Genomic DNA, 17,096 nt, shown 5'->3' with positions numbered 1-17,096 from the left:
GCACCAGTTTCATCAATGTTATGCATAACAAAGACTAACCAACAAACTCCCAATACTTTTAAAATACAATTAAAACTATGAAATTAAATCAATTTAAATTATCATATGAAATCAGCAGGCAGTAAAATAAACACAGGGCGCCTCCTTAAGGAGGTGACAAATGTTGACACCCTTCCGGATTTTTACTCATGAGTAGGATGTTGCCGCCATCAATCTGAACATGTGGAAATTCAGCATTAAAGGGAAAAACATAGAACCAAATCAGCTGGACCAAGTTGGATGGCTTTAAAAAATAATTAGGCAAATTTGTGGAGGATAAAGCTATCAATGGCTACTAGCTTAAACTTAAACAGTCCCCAAAGAATTCTGGGAGTTGTCATTTATTAAGGGTTAGGAGAGTTTTTAGGAGACACTTATTCCTCCCTCCAGAGTTCCCTGTGAAGAGGGATTGACTCTGGAAATTGTAGCTTTGGGGGGGGGGGGATAGGGACTTCTTAACAACTCTCAGCACCCTTAACAAACTACAGCTCCCAGAATTCTTTGGGAGGAAGTCATGACTGTTTAAAGTGCTTTAAATGTATGATGTGAATGTAGCCAATGCTGCATGCCCCATAACCTGCTTGTACACGTGAGCTTTCCTTTCCCCTCCTTTCCACTGCACTCATATGTACCAACCAAACTCTCTTTAGTTTTTTTTGGGGGGGCACTAAGAAAAGGCCTGGAATGGGACACCGAGGGTGGAGCAGGGGAAATCATTGGGGGCTACCTTGCCCAAATGAAAGTGCTTTTACAAGTTCCTTTGGGTGCAACATATAGCCCCTGTTGAGAGTTGGAGAACAAAGCACACCTAACCATAGATCAGGAGGTTGTACCCAGTGCTGTTTTTCTAGGAAAACAGGTGCTGGAACTCACCACAAACACTTCACTTGTTCTCTTATAGTGGCAATGACACCCTCCTGAGAGGTGCCGGAACTGAGTTCTGGCTGAAAAAAAGCCCTGGTTGTACCTATTTTTAGGGTCATATGTTGTGCTATATAAAAGATCTTAACATTCACCTATCTAAGCAGAATGCCATGGTTTGTAAATTTTAGAATCTTCCTTGTCTTATTTTGCCTGGGCACAGCCATGCTTTCCCCTTCCTAAAGGAGATCTGTATAAACACAGTTTATCGTATCTATAGAGAGGGCTAAGAAGATGTCCTTGAAAATGATGGGGTTATAAACCTGTCACCTTCTTTAGTCTTCTGAACAACAAGAAGAAAAGGAATAAGTACATTTTTTCCTACCCAATGGCTACCTAATTGAGCTGTGCACATTTTTCAGAACTTCCTTTGGGGGCAATTAGCCTCTCTCACTCTGGATATAAGCCACTCACCCTTGCTTCTACTTCTTCTTTTTCTTCTCCTTCACGTTTGTTGCTTCTTTCTTTAAGGATATCTTGATGATATTTCCAGAGACCATATTTTATAAATCTTCCATTCTCTCAGTTTTCTTGTCTATGCATTGGTTTTCTGTCTGTCCACCTTCCCCCAAACTCAAAATTGCTTCACTTTTTCTCCATTAGACAGAACTCTCTTGATAACTAGCCTTTTCAAGTTGCACAGCACCAGTGTGCGCATGGTCCCCCAGCATGTAATTTTTATATGTAGTGGGGCTCAGGAGTGAGCACTGATCTCACTGCTCCACTCCATTGCATATTCAACTTGAACTGGGGCCTGCATAAACAAACCCCTCCAATGTCAGCCTAACTCATGCAATTAAATCCCCATGAAAAAGGAATATGCAAAACACGAATGCATTCAGGAGTATCTTAGTTCTAATGGCACAGAGAAGTAAACACAATGCACCTTTTATCTCCAGAACACCTGGTGATCTTCAGCTAGTAATAGTGATAGGTTTTGAAGTCCTGAGCAACTAAAATGTGTCAAATGGTCAGGCTTATTTTCCTTATTTCCTTATTTCCTTATTTTTTAAGGAAAAAAATAAGTATGAAAGGTGAATTCCTGGATGCCAAGATCCAGATTTGGGGCAAGTACTGTTTGGTGAGAGAACCCCCACAGAGATTTAAAAACCACAAAATATGCAGCAATTAAAATGTGGAAATATAGGCTTTTAAAGTTGCCCTTGTGAGTTTCAAAACTTCCCTCTTCCCCCATCATAAGAAAAGACCACACGTTTGGTAAGTTAAAAAATGGTTTACCTACAAACTGCTCAAAGATCAGGTTCATGCACTTTGCCATACACATGTCAGAAAAGTTGTGCAGGCAGTAAAATTTGGCTTAGCTGTAAATTGGTGAAAGTGCTTAAATTATTTGTACAGAAACTCAAGACAGGCTTGTTAGAGCCATGCAGGTAAGCTTGAGCAACCAGCTTACCTCTTCACACGTTGAGCTTTTCAAGCAGACTGGGCGAGAACAATAGGCCTGATTACCTAGTTCCTCCAAAGGTGAGGGGAAGTAGACATAGCTAAGCCTGGCAGAACAGCTTACTCTGTGGTACTAACTTCTTCATGCATTAGTTAGACTTAAGCATGATGGTTATATGAGGCTGGCTATCCCACACAGGTAATGCAGCAAATGGCTACAAAGCCACAGTTGGGTTTAAGAAGAAGAATACAGCACCAAGTATGAAATGAAAAGTACATGACTATGTATCAGCAAATCCAGTATATCTGGGGTATGGTAAAATTGAGTAAAAATTGGTTTAAAAAATGGTAAAAAAGTATAAATTTGCTCTATGTAAGGCACCTGGAACAATTTTTCTGTTCTATTAGTTATTTTCGTTGCTGAAAGGAGACAAAGATTCATAGCATGTTCATGTCTGAATATAGCCTAGTACTGTATTCTTTAACATTCAAAAACTGCAGAATGGTTGAGTGATTTGAGGTAATATTCTTTTAATTATTTCCATGATGTCAGACAAAGAAAACTGTTATTTGATCTAAAATGTTTCGTGACTCAGTCATTTATTTATTTTTTGCTGTGCTTCAATTAAAAGACAATGTGTTCCTGTTTGTTGCAGCCCCAATGACATGTCCCCAAATATATACCAAATAAGATTAAAGCTGAAATTGTAATTGACCATTAAACATTTTGTAAAAAAAGGTAAGTCAACAAGACCAGCTCAGAGGGGAAAATGGAGAATAACTAGAATAACAATAAGAGTTTTCAGTATAGGAGACTATTATGGGTAGTGGTAATTAGAAATTGGATTATAAGTAAAAGGTTTTTAAGTGCTCGTGACAGAGGCGAGACAGGAGAGTAAAGATAATGGACCAAATGAACAATTAGCTTTCAGTGATCACAGACTACACATTTTGTGATATGGCTCAATGGAGAGTTGCAGCTATCATAACACAAATATCTCTCAGATCTGAGACTCTCCTGAAATATGAAAGCAATATCTCCCAATTTAAAACACTTTATCTCTAGTTGCTGCAGGTTTTGGTGCAGCATCACCAAATGATTTTGTTAAATCCATTTGGATGTTGAATAGCAGGCATAGGCAAACCTCCAGATGTTTTTGGCCTACAACTCCCATCATCCCTAACAGGACCAGTGGTCAGGGATGATGGGAATTGTAGTCCCAAAACATCCGGAGGGTTGAGTTTGTCTATGTCTGTTGAATAGCCTTCAGATCCTAAGCATGACATAACTTCAATCGCACTGCTGAAATTTGCCATGACCCAGGCCTGATTTGTCAGGAACAGACATGCCAAAATCTGTTCATGGACATTTTGATTTCTTATTTACCATCTTCGTAATCTTTGGGCTCTCACAAAGTACTTCAGCCAAGGTTGAAAGCGTGTAAAATTGGAGTGGGCATAGGGCTGAAGGACAACAGGGACCATGAGTTACAAGGAGGATCAAATATCCACGCAGGGACTCCACTCCAATATTTTTATATAAAATTGGTCCATGCATGTTAATGTGAAATAAACCCTGGCTTTTAAGAAAAGTTAAGCTAAGATTCCCAGGTGGCTATATCCGTCTTGCCCTTCATACAGGATTTGTCGTCCATGAAGGTGGCTCTGCTATGATGTACCTTCAGTCAAAGAAAGATAGGAAAACATCAGCTGGTTATATCATTTAATTAACAAATGGTAGGCACAGAGAAGCCCTCCAGGTGTTGGAGTACAGTTCCCATCAGTCCTAGTCAGTACTGCTGGGGATAATGGCAGTTGTAGTCCAAAAACATCTGAAGGGCCACATACCCCCCATTTCTGGGAAAATCTGACATAGTAATGATAATGAATTCAGTCCCCTCTCTCACCTTGATCACCAAGATGCTGTTCCATTAATCCAGCTAATGCTTCCTGAATGTATTGGGTTCCCTAGTTGATATTTGAGAGACTAGCAGTCAAACACCCCTAATGGGAGCTCCAAATTAATTCTAATAATGGCCAACATTTTTAAGGACTGACCTTTCAGGGCAGCATAGCATAGTGAAACTATTAGGGCAAGTTAACAAGTGATGTAATAAGCTTATGGTGGGCCCAATATCATTTTATGATAATGGTGAAACAACAACAAAATGCCCGCTTTGGATGTTTCCAGAGGGGGGCTTAATATTGTAAATGGGTTGCAAGCAGGTCATTGACAATAGTTTTTTTAAAATAATAATAATAATCAAATTTTTGTTTCATCAGTTCAAGAATTTCTGCTTGCACAACATAACTCCCCCCTCCATATCTTGTGCATTCCCTGAAACCTATTATGGGTCTCCCTCCAACTCACTGGAGAATATTTGTGGAGAGAATGGGGTGCGCCTGAAGAGAGGAGGGACACAAGTTCTGTTGTGCAAGTGAAGATCCGGAGCAAATCAGTTGCCTATCAGCCATAGGACTTTTCTTGGATTAAATTGGGAGATGGGGAGAATACAGGCTGGCATTTTGATGAAAGCAACATCAAGTGAATTTTGCAAAGTGTGAATTATGCAAAGTGTTTGCATACATGAGAAGCGCCCATAGGGGAGAACCCTGTGATATCTAAACTATTAACAATATAATAATTATTAACAACATAGGCTGTTATCATAAGGTAGACTTCAGTGTAGATATATTTCCTTTATTTCTGAGGCATTTGTTCATCCAGTTTCTTAAAAGAAACTCCATGTTACAACAAACCGGTACGTGTGTGAATACATATCGGTGCCATTTCTGCTTTGATTCTAAATTCAAGCCATTATGTATTTTAATGGCATCCTCAGAATAAACACACAATGTATTATATATATATATATCACAGCAACACTTGAGATTTCTGCTTTTCTAATGAATCTATATGTGCATCTTCCAAGTAAAGTCCAGTTCACAGTTTGATTGGGAGAAATTGCTGTCCTGGATTAGTGACCATGGATTTTACAGGATGTGGGACCTTGTAAGTTTATTCTTAATGGTGGATGGTATCTGACCAAATCGTGCTCAGAGTGGACTCAGAGAACTCACCTGACATGACTAGCTTAAGTCCGTCTCTAAATATGTACGCCGTACTCTCAATTTGACCCAAACACTCTCATACTGTAAACTGTCTCTTAAAGAAACACTATGAAACATGAAATAATAAGCAAGTGAAGCAAACTTGGTTCATTATACAGAGAGAGAGATATTTTCTTCAGATGTGTTTGTTTCCTGGAATAATTTGGTATTTCGCATCTGTTTTTCCCCCTCCAGAACTTTACGCAGGTATGGCATACAATTTCTGTTCTTTCTGCATGGTGTCAAAGAGTGTGTCCTGTTTGTATTTGGCATGACTGCATGGCCTTGTTAATGTTATTGATTTGTGACTCTCCAGGGTCTGTGCTGAAGGTGCTAAGAGCTGCTTTTTCCAACCACAGGTTTTTTGAGGGGAAGGAGGAAGGGAGCTCATGTTTCTCACTCATCTTCTGGAGGAAAACAGTTCGCATAATTTGATAACCACCATGAAACATGGCAAAAATGCCCTTTCCATGGAATATTTTAGGGCTTCCCTAATTCCAAACACATATTTTTATGGTGACTGGATATGCTTTGAAAAAATAATTGCAAGGAGCAGTTTTTTGATCCAAAGCTCCTTCTGCTTACTTGAAGGAATGTGCACTCAACAGTGGGCCCTGAATTAGGGGCGACTGTTTACATTATAACGTTACCCTCCTGTGTTGAGGAAACAGGAGGGAGTGTCTCCTAGTAGTGAACGAATCTTTGGATAACTTGGTTTGTGATGTGCATGCAGACTGCCTTCCTGGTGCAATGATTGCAATGTCACAAATAGTCTAAGCAGCCTGGTAGATAGCACTGGAGAAGAGGCTGTAGTTGAGGTTCATGTTGGCACAACTAACATGGGGACATATTGTCGTGTGGTTTGGGAAGTAAAATTTAAGTTGCTAGGTAGGAGGAAAGCCATGAAATTCAAGGAAGATTTTTCTGAAATACTGTCTGTTCCAGGCTAGACAGTCACAGCTGAGTGAATGAGAGGAGGAAGAGGAGGGGGTTTGGGTTTGTTAGACACTGAGGAAATTTTGGTACAAGCAAGGCCTGTACAAAAAGAATAGGCTCCACCTGAACCAGGATGGAAACAGACTGTTGACACTTAAAATAAAAAGGTGGCACAGTTGCTTTTAAACTGATTTGGGGGAGGAAAGCTGACAACAGTATCCAGACTAAATCACACACCCCCACCAAGGATGGGGGGGAGAAGCATTTATGATCGTCCAAATCAAGGAGGGGAAGAACTAGGCACTAGAAGTGCAGGGGCAAGTGATAAGAAAAGGCACGAAAGAAAACATTAAAGAAATTGGAGAACGGTTTTGGCACAGCACTAATAGAACAAATAATCCAACGGATGCAACTGATAGCAAGTTTAAAGCTGAATTTAGCCTTTGTCAAAGTCATCAGAAATCATTTTACAATATTCAGCCAAAGTTACAAGAAGCAAATCATAAGGGCTTTTTTCTAGTATTTAGTTTGAAAATTTCACATCAAAAGCAAATAAAATTCTTCCTTACATGTTTGACTCTTATTTCCTACAGTTCTCATGAGCATAGTATTAGTGATGCATTCCAGAAAACCCATTATTTAAAGCTACTAGGCTGAAATGGAGATTGATTAGAAATTATGATGTAGATTTCTTATATGCGGACAAATAGAAATAATTGTGGTCATTTGCTTTAGAGGTGCTAATAGCCCATCATTGGGAAAGTCAATGCTTTTCCTCACAAATCACAGCCCTGTCTTCAAGCAGTTACAAAGTCTCAGCTGTGTGTGACATTAGTCAACATCTTTCAGTGGCATTGTAATAGGCAGGAAAAAATCCCACGCAATAATTTTCATTAGATTTCCCCCCCATAAAACCTTGAGGTGATTCACAGTAACCTTGAAAAACCTTTTAGCTTTGTTATTAGAAATGCAGTGACAGGAACAGAAAATGGGAGGTGTGGGGACACAACTATTGTGATACCAGACATGATGGAGTGCAAACACGGGGAACATTTGGGAAATGGGGGAGGGGGAATGTTCCTTTGCTGAAGTTTGCTGCTATTTTTAAATTGTACAAAAATATGATTTATATTCCCTGCCACCCCACCCCAACCTTTGCCACTGGAGAAAATATAAATGGAAAGTGACTTTAAATGCCACTCTCCCTGAAGAAAAACTAAAAGAGCTTTTATGACAGTTAACACTTAAAAATAAAAAAAGGCAACACTTCTGTTCAGTGACAGTTTTGCATAGCTTACTCTGTCATGCAAGCGGGAGCGTATCTGAAGTTGTGAAATTTCACACACGTATTTGGTCAATGTATTCTATTCCAGAAACGTTTCTTTTTATGACTGTCCTTGGACACCAAATTTCCTGATTTCTCGTGAAGAGAAATGCCACATTGTGTGTGCTGGGACATACTTACAGATGTGTTTATGTATTTGTGTGTATGTGTGCTTGACATGTACACATAAAGGAGGGGGGGAATGTATTTAACTGAATCTGTGAAGTATTCCCAGTGTTATCTAGTGAAAATTCCCAAGGATAGCCAGTCCTTTTGCTTTGTGTTAGTGCTGCTGGATTGATAAAGATAGTGCTTTAAAAACAAACAGTTGCAGGAGAAATTATAGCACTTGATGCAAGCAGAGTAAAGAGGGAAGTGACAGTGTCTGTCATTTTGGGTGCACTGCAGAAATTCCCCACAGAGATGTAGTTCAGGGAGCGTCATTTTTTTTAAAAGAAGTTCTGTGAAGCTGACTCATACAGGGTCACTGCACAGCAGGAAAGAGATCAGCTGTTTACCCTTCGCTCTTGATTGCTTTGGTGCTCAGATCTCTCTGGAAACAGCTGACACAGGGCCTTCCCAACCCCGCAAGATCCCCTGCCAAGGATTATGATTCCCACCCCCCACCCCGGCTCCTTTTCAAAACCACACGCAGGAAGCTGTGCACTGACTACTGTGTTTGCAGCTCCAAAAAAGAAGAAGGAAGTTTTTCTGGGACTAGAAACCTGACACAACCCCAAGCAGTTCTTCAGCAGAGCACAAGCTAGAAGAAAAGGTGGACAGGTTATCGCTGGCTGCCCAGCTTTCTTTCCACTTTTACTTTATCAGGCCAGTACAGGAACAGCTGCTGGGCAGAGCTGAATGGCAACATCTTTTAGAAGGGGAGAAAATTAAAAGGGCCCCCAGAATTGACTTCAAGTGTCCACTCCTCTTCCTCCCAAAGGAGCAGGTCCTAAAGGGACTTTGAGGCAGCTCGCCTCACTGATCTGATCCTGAAGACACTGAGAACCAGCACTTGCATTCCCTTTTTGTATATTGGAGGTATGTGTGCCATGCTGAATGTTCCTGCGTACAAGAAATATCCCTGTGCACAAAAACTAGTGTATCAGGAGAAACAGTCTAGAATGCTTCTCCCTAATAAACTCATTTTTAAAGCCACATAGCGATGATGGGGCTGTATAAGGAAGCGTCCCTTCATGTGACCCCCACCTAAAATCTAAAGTTGTACAGTGGTACCTCAGGTTGGAAACACCTCAGGATACAAACACCTCGGGTTACAAACACTCCGCTACCCTGGAAGTAGTACCTCGGATTAAGAACTTTACCTCAGGATGAGGACAGAAATTGCGCGGCAGCAGTGGGAGGCCCCATTAGTTAAAGTGGTCCTCAGGTTAAGAATGGTTTCAGGTTAAGAACGGACCTCCAGAACAAATTAAGTTCTTAACCAGAGGTACCACTGTATAGCCCAGGCAAAGGTTTACCATCTCAGTGAAAACTAAGCATTTATTATTGCTGTTTGTGGCAAATGTCATCTGGTTTCCTTAAAACAAGCATCTGCTTCCAGTTAAGACTGTACAGCAGCGGTTGATAGCAATTTGAGTCCTGCTGTTTTTGATACTTCACTAATTCAATCACCTAATAGCATCGGGGGTTTTCTCGTTCCCCAATACTATCACAGAACAGTCATTTGACCCCTGGATAATCTCTTACTCATATACATTACAAATAAAATAAAGTAGGTGTAATTAGGAACTGTGCGAGGTATAATATTATTATACACAATAGAGGCAGAATCTGTTATTCTACTTTTTTGAAGAAAAAGAAGAAGAAAGTTCTTAAGCTACCATTATTAACATAGCTCTATGCTACTTCATATTTCCCTCCCCTGAGGAGAATGAAATAAGCATGAAGGTCAGGGGGAAAATATAAATTACTATATGTGAGCCTTCAGAATAGTATGCGGTCTTCAGCTGTTGATTTTAAAAAGCTTAAGAGTTTGACAGTCTGATAAGACTGAAGATTAAAGGAGGCCAAGCAGCCTGTCAAAATCATAAGGCAAGGAACTGTGGGTGTGGGGAAATTGCAGTGCTGAACAAGCTTTGATTAAGTGGGGGAAAGGGGCAAAAACATTTAGATAGGCATATTAACTGCAGGCCTATAATGTAGAAAGCTGCAAGAGGATTTTAGAGGTTGGTCATGGCTGCACATGTTGGTCTTCATTCTGTTCCTTGAGGGCTATAATTTCTTTGCTTATGGTATATGAGCATGAAAGTCTTGTTTTCTTCTATACAAGTAAAGTAGGATTATTCGGCTTCTACCACCAGGCCAGCACTGCCTCCTATACCCCATGTTGATTTTTTAAAGTCCTTCTGGACACTGCAGTCCTATACACCAGCAGTGGGGAACATCTTTGACCCTCCAGATGTTTTTGGAGTCAAACTCCCATCAGCTGCAGCCAGCATGACCACAGGTGATAAGCACTATAGTTGAGGAACAGCTGGAGGGCCACATAGGTTCCCTACCTCTGCTATATGCACTTACTAGGAAGTATGTCTCATTGTCCTCAATGGGACTTACTTGTGTTGTTGGCATGTATAGGGTTGTGGGGTTAATCTCTTAGTTTTGGAAGCTAATTGGATCCATCTATTTCCTTGGATGGATGGCATAATTGGTTTGTCGCCCCACTACAGTAACTGAGATGCAAGAAGCAGATCTTTCAGCCAGGTAATTACATATATTTATGGGATTTATATCTTGCACAAATGATCAGCAGGGCGGGTCACCAGTGCATAAAGTACAATAAAACAATAAAATACAGTTAGAAACATATTGGCACATGCAGATACCATATAGTGCCCAACATACTGAGAAGGCTTGTCTAAAGACCTGGAATCCTGGAAGGAGGGAACTGTGTGCTCCACAAGTGGGATGCCTTTACAGAGAAAGCTCTTCAGCCTTCAACTCATAACAAATATAAACTCTCGACCTCTAATCTATAAGCAGGACACTGCATGGGGGGGACCAATGTTATGTGAGAATGGTATCTTTTCTTCAAAACATAAGGTTCAACAGTGGTATTTGTAGTATTTTGGGAAGTGATTCCCTAGGGGAGGGAAAGAGAACACAGGTGACACTGGACTACAACTCCCATTATCCCTGTCCATTAGCCATACTTGCAGGGGCTGAATTCAGCAGGTTCCCTACCTTCTCCCTGTAGCATGGATCTGCTAGGAACTTTAAAAGGTGTATGTCTCATGAACCCCACCCTAAAAATCCTAAACATTGTATTTCTGTCGGGAGACATGAAGCTGCTAACAAGGAATCTAAGAAGTGCCATCATAAAACTACACGTCCCAGACTTCCTTGAGGGAAACCCGTGGCAATAATGATAAAACACATTTAGTTTATAGTACAGATGGAGCCTTAAAAGTGATAAAAGGTAATAAAACAAGGGAAAAATGTCTCACAGAAGCATCATATGAGATAATATTGAACATGAAGATAATAGTATTCCGGTAATAAGTAGTACCTAGAGATTTGGCAGCATTAACTTTTTTCCCTATTAAAATTATTTTGCTAAATAATAACAAACAGAGTTCACCAGGGAGTGTGTCAGCTTCTTTTTAATTAGGTTTTTATCCACCAGGAGTGCTTTGATTCTTCATTTTTTTTCTATTGCATTATGCTTTCTGACTAAAGTGAAAATCTAATTTACTTATTTCATGTAACTCATAAATCACAGAGATGCTGAGGATTCTTTTTTTAAAGATAGAAGTACAATAAAAAAGCTGCGGGAAAACTGAAGTTTTGAGACATATCTCATTAGAGCTTTTACTTTCATTTCCCTTGAAATATCAGTCTTTATTGTAGTTCATATCCTAGTGGGTACAACCATGTATCTCTATATTCCTTTGTCTTGTGAGGCACGATGTTTCCATCTAACACTGAACTTGAGTGGCCTCAATTGTTTAAGTTTGGAACACAGAGGGGATATACAAAAATAATTCAATTGTGTCTGCATACTCAGGGGGACTCCACAGGTAGGCAGAACTATGTAGGTTTGTATATTAAAATATATTCAATATTGTCTGACTTACATAGTCACTAAAATCTGCATATTGTGTCCTCAGGAAACTATAGCTCATACACAATGTGGTGGCTAAGTTATTGACTGGTGACAGTGTCTGAGGACATAAAACACCATTGTTTAAAGGCAATGCTACTCTAAACAACTTGGGGCCAGGTTATCTGAAGGAAAATCTTCTAAACAGATCTATGCAGTCAATAAGGTCATTAATGTAGGCCCACCTGGTTGTGTCCATCTGGTGATGTCCAGGAAAGGGGCCTTTTTTTGTGGTAGCACCGACTCTCTAGAGTAGCCTTCCCCCAGAAATAAGACATGTACCAAGATCAGTACAATTTCAGAAAAATGATGAAAACATTTCTATTCACGGTGGCTATTGGCATCTAACACTATAAAAGATCAATAATTCTTTGACTGCTTGGTAGTATTTGATTATTTTAATTGTATATTGTATTATAACCACCTTGAGATGCACTTGTTAAAGAAATATGGTCCAGCTAAAAGGAAGGGTGAACATAGCTCTAGGAGAGGGTAAAATGAATTACAATGAATCTCTACAGATTCGAAAATAGGTATTATAGGTGAATTAGCACTGAATGAAAGACATCTTGTTCATGATTATTCCATTGCGTGTTCAGACCCAGAGACTTCCCCCCTAAATAAAAACACATTTGACTCAAATTTTAGTTTTGGTTATTGGCAGAATTTAGGCCACAGCTTTATTGATTACTGAAAAGTGAGTGGTTGCATAGGCTCTGGTTCGACTAGCTCCCTACACCCTTGCAGGTAGTGCTGACCCAGAGCTCCACCATAGGTCAGCCAAGGGTGAACACCTGAGGCAGGTGAAAAGCCTGGGAACAGACTCTGTTCACTCCCCAGATGCTCCCCTGGACTCAGGTACAGGCACAACCCCCTCTCGGGGGTTGACCAAACCAAGTTGAGTCCCTGGATTCCTTTAATGGAATACCTTTCACATAGGGATGGTGAGACCGTTCTCTCAATATTGTTGATAACCATAATATTTTAAGACACAGGCAAATACATGTTTCAGCAGGAAATTAATTTCAAGTACATAAACTCTATTTCAAGTACATAAACTCTACTCATAGGAAAATGTTGGAATTTGGCAAAGTATCTTTCTGAGCCAATCAGATTATTGGGTCCAAAAGCCACACACACAACCAATGGAGAAGGACGTACATCATTCCTGAGTTACAGACACTGCTCAGGCTATGTGACATATAGTGGTACCTTGGTTCTCAAATACCTTGCTAGTCAAAAGCCTTGGTTCTCAAATGCTGAAAACCCAGAAGTAAGTGTTCTGGTTTTCGAATGTTTTTCGGAAGTCAAACATCTGATACGGCTGTCGGCTATTGTTTCTGGGGCGCCTGCACCAATCAGAAGTCGTGCCTTGGTTTTCAAACATTTTGGAATGGGTTAAGTTCGAGAACCAAGGTACCACTGTATTTGGTGCTTTTGTCTTTGCGTTTTTCTTTTTGAGGCTTTTTGGGTTAATTTGTTTTTGTGACTACAAACACTGTCTTATTTATTTTATAGTACATTACATTGATTATTGCTGTCATTTTATGGATCAATGGTCTTGTTAGGTAGTAAAATTCATGTTAAATTGCTGTTTTAGGGGTTGTTTTTAAAAGTCTGGAACAAATTAATCTGTTTTGCATTACTTTCTATGGGAATGTGCGCCTTGGTTTGTGACACTGTTTAAATGTTTGTTTATCAGATTTAAAAAACAACAACCCGTACACCTTAGTTTTATATGCGTAGGCTACAGAGAAAAGAATTACTTTCTTGTTTCTAAAACTGAAGAGCAAAGAAATCCGGATTTGTATTTTATTTTATTTTTTGCATGAGGAGGGGGAGATAAAAGGATTAGAAAAGATTTTGTGCCAAGTGTCTTTAATTGGTTAACTTAGGAGACAGTACGGCACAGGATAGGTAACAACCAGTTTATTAGTTAAATGGTGCCAACTTTTGTTTTCTTTTCCTTCCAGGTTTTAATTGTGAATTCAGGCCCTGTGAGAGAGGGAATCCCTGTGAGAACGGAGCTGTGTGTCTGAAAGAGACAGACTTGGCTGCCTTTCCCCTTGGATTCCGGTGCAAGTGTCTGAAGGGCTTTGAAGGCCCACGCTGTGAGATCAACGTCAACGAGTGCAGCTCTAACCCTTGCTTCCATGGATATTGCTACGATGGTGAGTTTGGCATTTGTTTCTCCTTTTTGTGCAACCCTCGCAGCTGCATTTGAGACATTTCAGGGAGATCAGCAGATAACGCTCTCCAGTACGTGTGCCCTGGAAACAACTTTGCATCCTATTCCTGAAAGAAGGGGACTTTGCCAAGATGTCTCATTTCCTGGCACAGAGGTTTATCTTTCCAGAGGTCACCAGTGAAGCTAATGAGAAATTCTAATGAGATGATTTTTTTTAAAAGTTGTCTCACCCGATGCTTCAATTAGCCCAAATGCCTTTTGTGCAATATATTTGATGTTGGGTAATTTTCAGGTGCTCAGAAACAGCTCCTCTGAGCAAGGAGGCACTGTTTGCAGTGAGTTTAACAAATAGGTTTGACTATTGCATTAAAATGAGATCAGGGCTGATGAAAAGCAGGGTGCTTGTCCAGTGGGGTGGGATATAGAGAGAAAAAGCCCTGTACCATGTTTACCAGAGTTTAAATCCCCGTGTGCATTTCAGCTCTCACGTTTTTTAAAGAAATGGAAGGATTATAAATATTACCATTAAATCTTTATTATGGGAACAAGCAAGGGAAAGCCAAATATGAAGGGCAGTATATGAACCGGTTGGAAATGGAAAAAAGTGTCTTGTTGAATAGAGTTTTACAATGCCCTGAAACACTTGCAACAGTAAGACACAAGTTCCCATTAGGTCTAAGTAGTAGAATTTTAGGATAATTTAGTGCCATCAAAATCAACAGAATTAAGGCAGTTTATTATACTGTAGTTGTTAAGCCAGAGGCAGACAGTGGACTAAGATGTTAGGTTACTGTTTAGAATTGCTTACTTTAAGGGGGAACAGCATGTCTGTATGTCCTCAGAATCTTCCAAAACCTTATCCCAAATAAATTATATTATAAGCAGTAATGTTGTCAGAAGCATCAGTCACTGTTCTGTAAACTCTAACCATAGATTCAAAGGTATCCATACTTTACATTCCCTGGGCTCCATAAATCTGCCCTTGGTCAGTAACTTAGCCATTGTTTCTCTTCCTCTATGGGTTTTAAATACTGTAGATGGGGTGCCAATTCTGTTGCAAATTCTGTGGGAAAAGAGTAAAGAGAACCACAGAAACATTTGTAATGGTTAAACTCATGGCTGAGTCATCTGCCCATTTCTGACATGGTACAAACTGGGGTTGTCAGTGAACTAGGCCCAGAAAGCAATTCACAGGCACCAAGCAAAGGGGATGTGAACTTATAAATTCCCCAACTGCTTCTCTTGTTTGGATGGAAGAATTGTTGTCCTCCTTGCCTGATAAAGGCTTTGCCTTTGATGGGGGTGAAGTCCCACCATCTGTAGAATTGGTTTGGGTACAGCCTCACTTCATGACTGAATGTGTCTTAATTTTTTGGTGAAGAGGCTTTGCTAGTAGTATGATGAGATACCATCATTGTAGCAGAGCCAAAACTGCTAATGGTATTGTGGTTATAGGTTTAGAGTTTTTCTTTTGTGAGGAGTATTCAAGTTACTCAGTATCAAAGAAGGAGGGCCATAGCCCAGTGGTTAGAGCTTCTTGCCTAAAGATTTCCTTCTATTCCACTTCTCTCTGGGATGCTCACCTTCACCAAGCATACTGATTTGCCCCCAGTGTTGGGCTCAGTAACACCTTCTTACTTTTTTCTGACATATAATGCCTCTAATCTTGCAACCTTCCCTCATGAGAGAGTTGCTCCAGTTACTTGATCACTTTGACTTCCCCTTTCTGTCTGTCCAGGTGGATATTTGTCTGACATGGTCCATTTTCAAGTTATATATATTGAACCATTTTATTTAACCAGCAACATAGGAAACTGCCGTATACTGCATCAGACTTGTGGTCCATTTAACTCCCTATTGTCTACACCAGGGGTTGTCAACCTTGTCCCTACGGCCCACTAGTGGGCGTTTCAGGATTCTAGGTGGGTGTTAGGGGGTTCTGCGGCACAAGCTGAATCCTCCTTCCATTGAGCACTGGTGGGCAGTAAGGAAATTTTACCATCAAGAAAGATGCATTATTGGGCGGTAGCTATAAAAAGGTTGACTACCCTGGGTATAGAGTGACTTGCAGTAGCTCTCCAAGGTTCTCTTCCAGCCCTACCTGGGCATGCTGCGGATGGGACCTGGGGTCTTTGCATGCAAAACAGCTGCTCAACCATTGAGCCCTTCCTCAAAAGCAGATTATTTATTCATCTAACAAAATGTATATACTGCTTGATTGTAAGAAAACCTCTAAGTGGTTTACAAATTAAACAAATTCATGGAGGATAAGAATAACAATGGTTACTATCTGTGCAAAAAAGAAAAGAAGTTTAAATTTCCATAGATGTGGATATTCAGCAAATATTTTTTTTAAAAAAAAAAAATACTTGAAAACTTACCCTTCAGGTTCAGATCTGAGTATCCGTGGAAGTAAATAACTATTGAGATTTGATAGACAAGTTAAAAAGGAGGTGAAGTGCTTTGCTTTAGCTCCATCTTAAAACTGTGAATTAAGAAAAATCCAAGCGTCTTGAAAAAAAAAATAGTATTGGAACAAAGGGCTCCAAGCATTTAATGAGAGTAATAGCAGTTACATGTGCTGAGACTGAGTGACAGCCTAGATTACATGGTAAATCTTAGAGATAATGAAGAACCCAGGGACCTGTGTGAGGCTATAATAAATCTATGCCTGTAAGAACTGCAATCATTGCTGTCACCGGGTCCCTTGTATAGATGTAACTCTCCAAAGATACTTCTCTCTTTACATCACTAATGATGAAAAAGAGGAAGGACTGATTGTTAGCTTGGGAGGGGGCAAGAATGAAACATGGAAACTCATGAGAGTAGCTGATCAAGGCTGTCAAACCTCAGCTCTTGAGCAGTTTCTTTTAAATAAAGTGGCACAGTGTGAAAATGGCACCTCCAGATAATAAATGTTTCTTTCCCTGTCTATTTCTTTTAAAAATAACAGATGCAAAATATCAAGGGCACAAGTTTTTTCTTTTCCCCAATAGAAGAAATGCACCTCGGGGGAGGGAATTTTGGTTTGTGTGGGGGGACTACCTGGA

At 40.1% G+C, this 17,096-nt stretch overlaps 1 protein-coding gene across 1 annotated transcript in view; it reads left to right on the top strand.

The window, feature by feature from the left end:
• Nucleotides 1-17,096, top strand: part of LOC128410231 (protein eyes shut homolog) — a 472,516-nt gene that overhangs the window by 27,110 nt on the left and 428,310 nt on the right. Inside the window, exon 7 of the mRNA XM_053381165.1 lies at nt 13,832-14,029. Within this exon, the coding sequence (XP_053237140.1) occupies nt 13,832-14,029 (198 nt within the window). The remainder of the gene's footprint in view (nt 1-13,831; nt 14,030-17,096) is intronic.

The sequence above is a fragment of the Podarcis raffonei genome, chromosome 3, assembly GCF_027172205.1.
Source record: "Podarcis raffonei isolate rPodRaf1 chromosome 3, rPodRaf1.pri, whole genome shotgun sequence".
In the NCBI taxonomy this organism is placed as follows: Eukaryota; Metazoa; Chordata; class Lepidosauria; order Squamata; family Lacertidae; genus Podarcis; species Podarcis raffonei.
The sequence above is the reverse complement of the archived record's forward strand: the minus strand, read 5'-3'. Positions and strand labels throughout refer to the sequence as shown.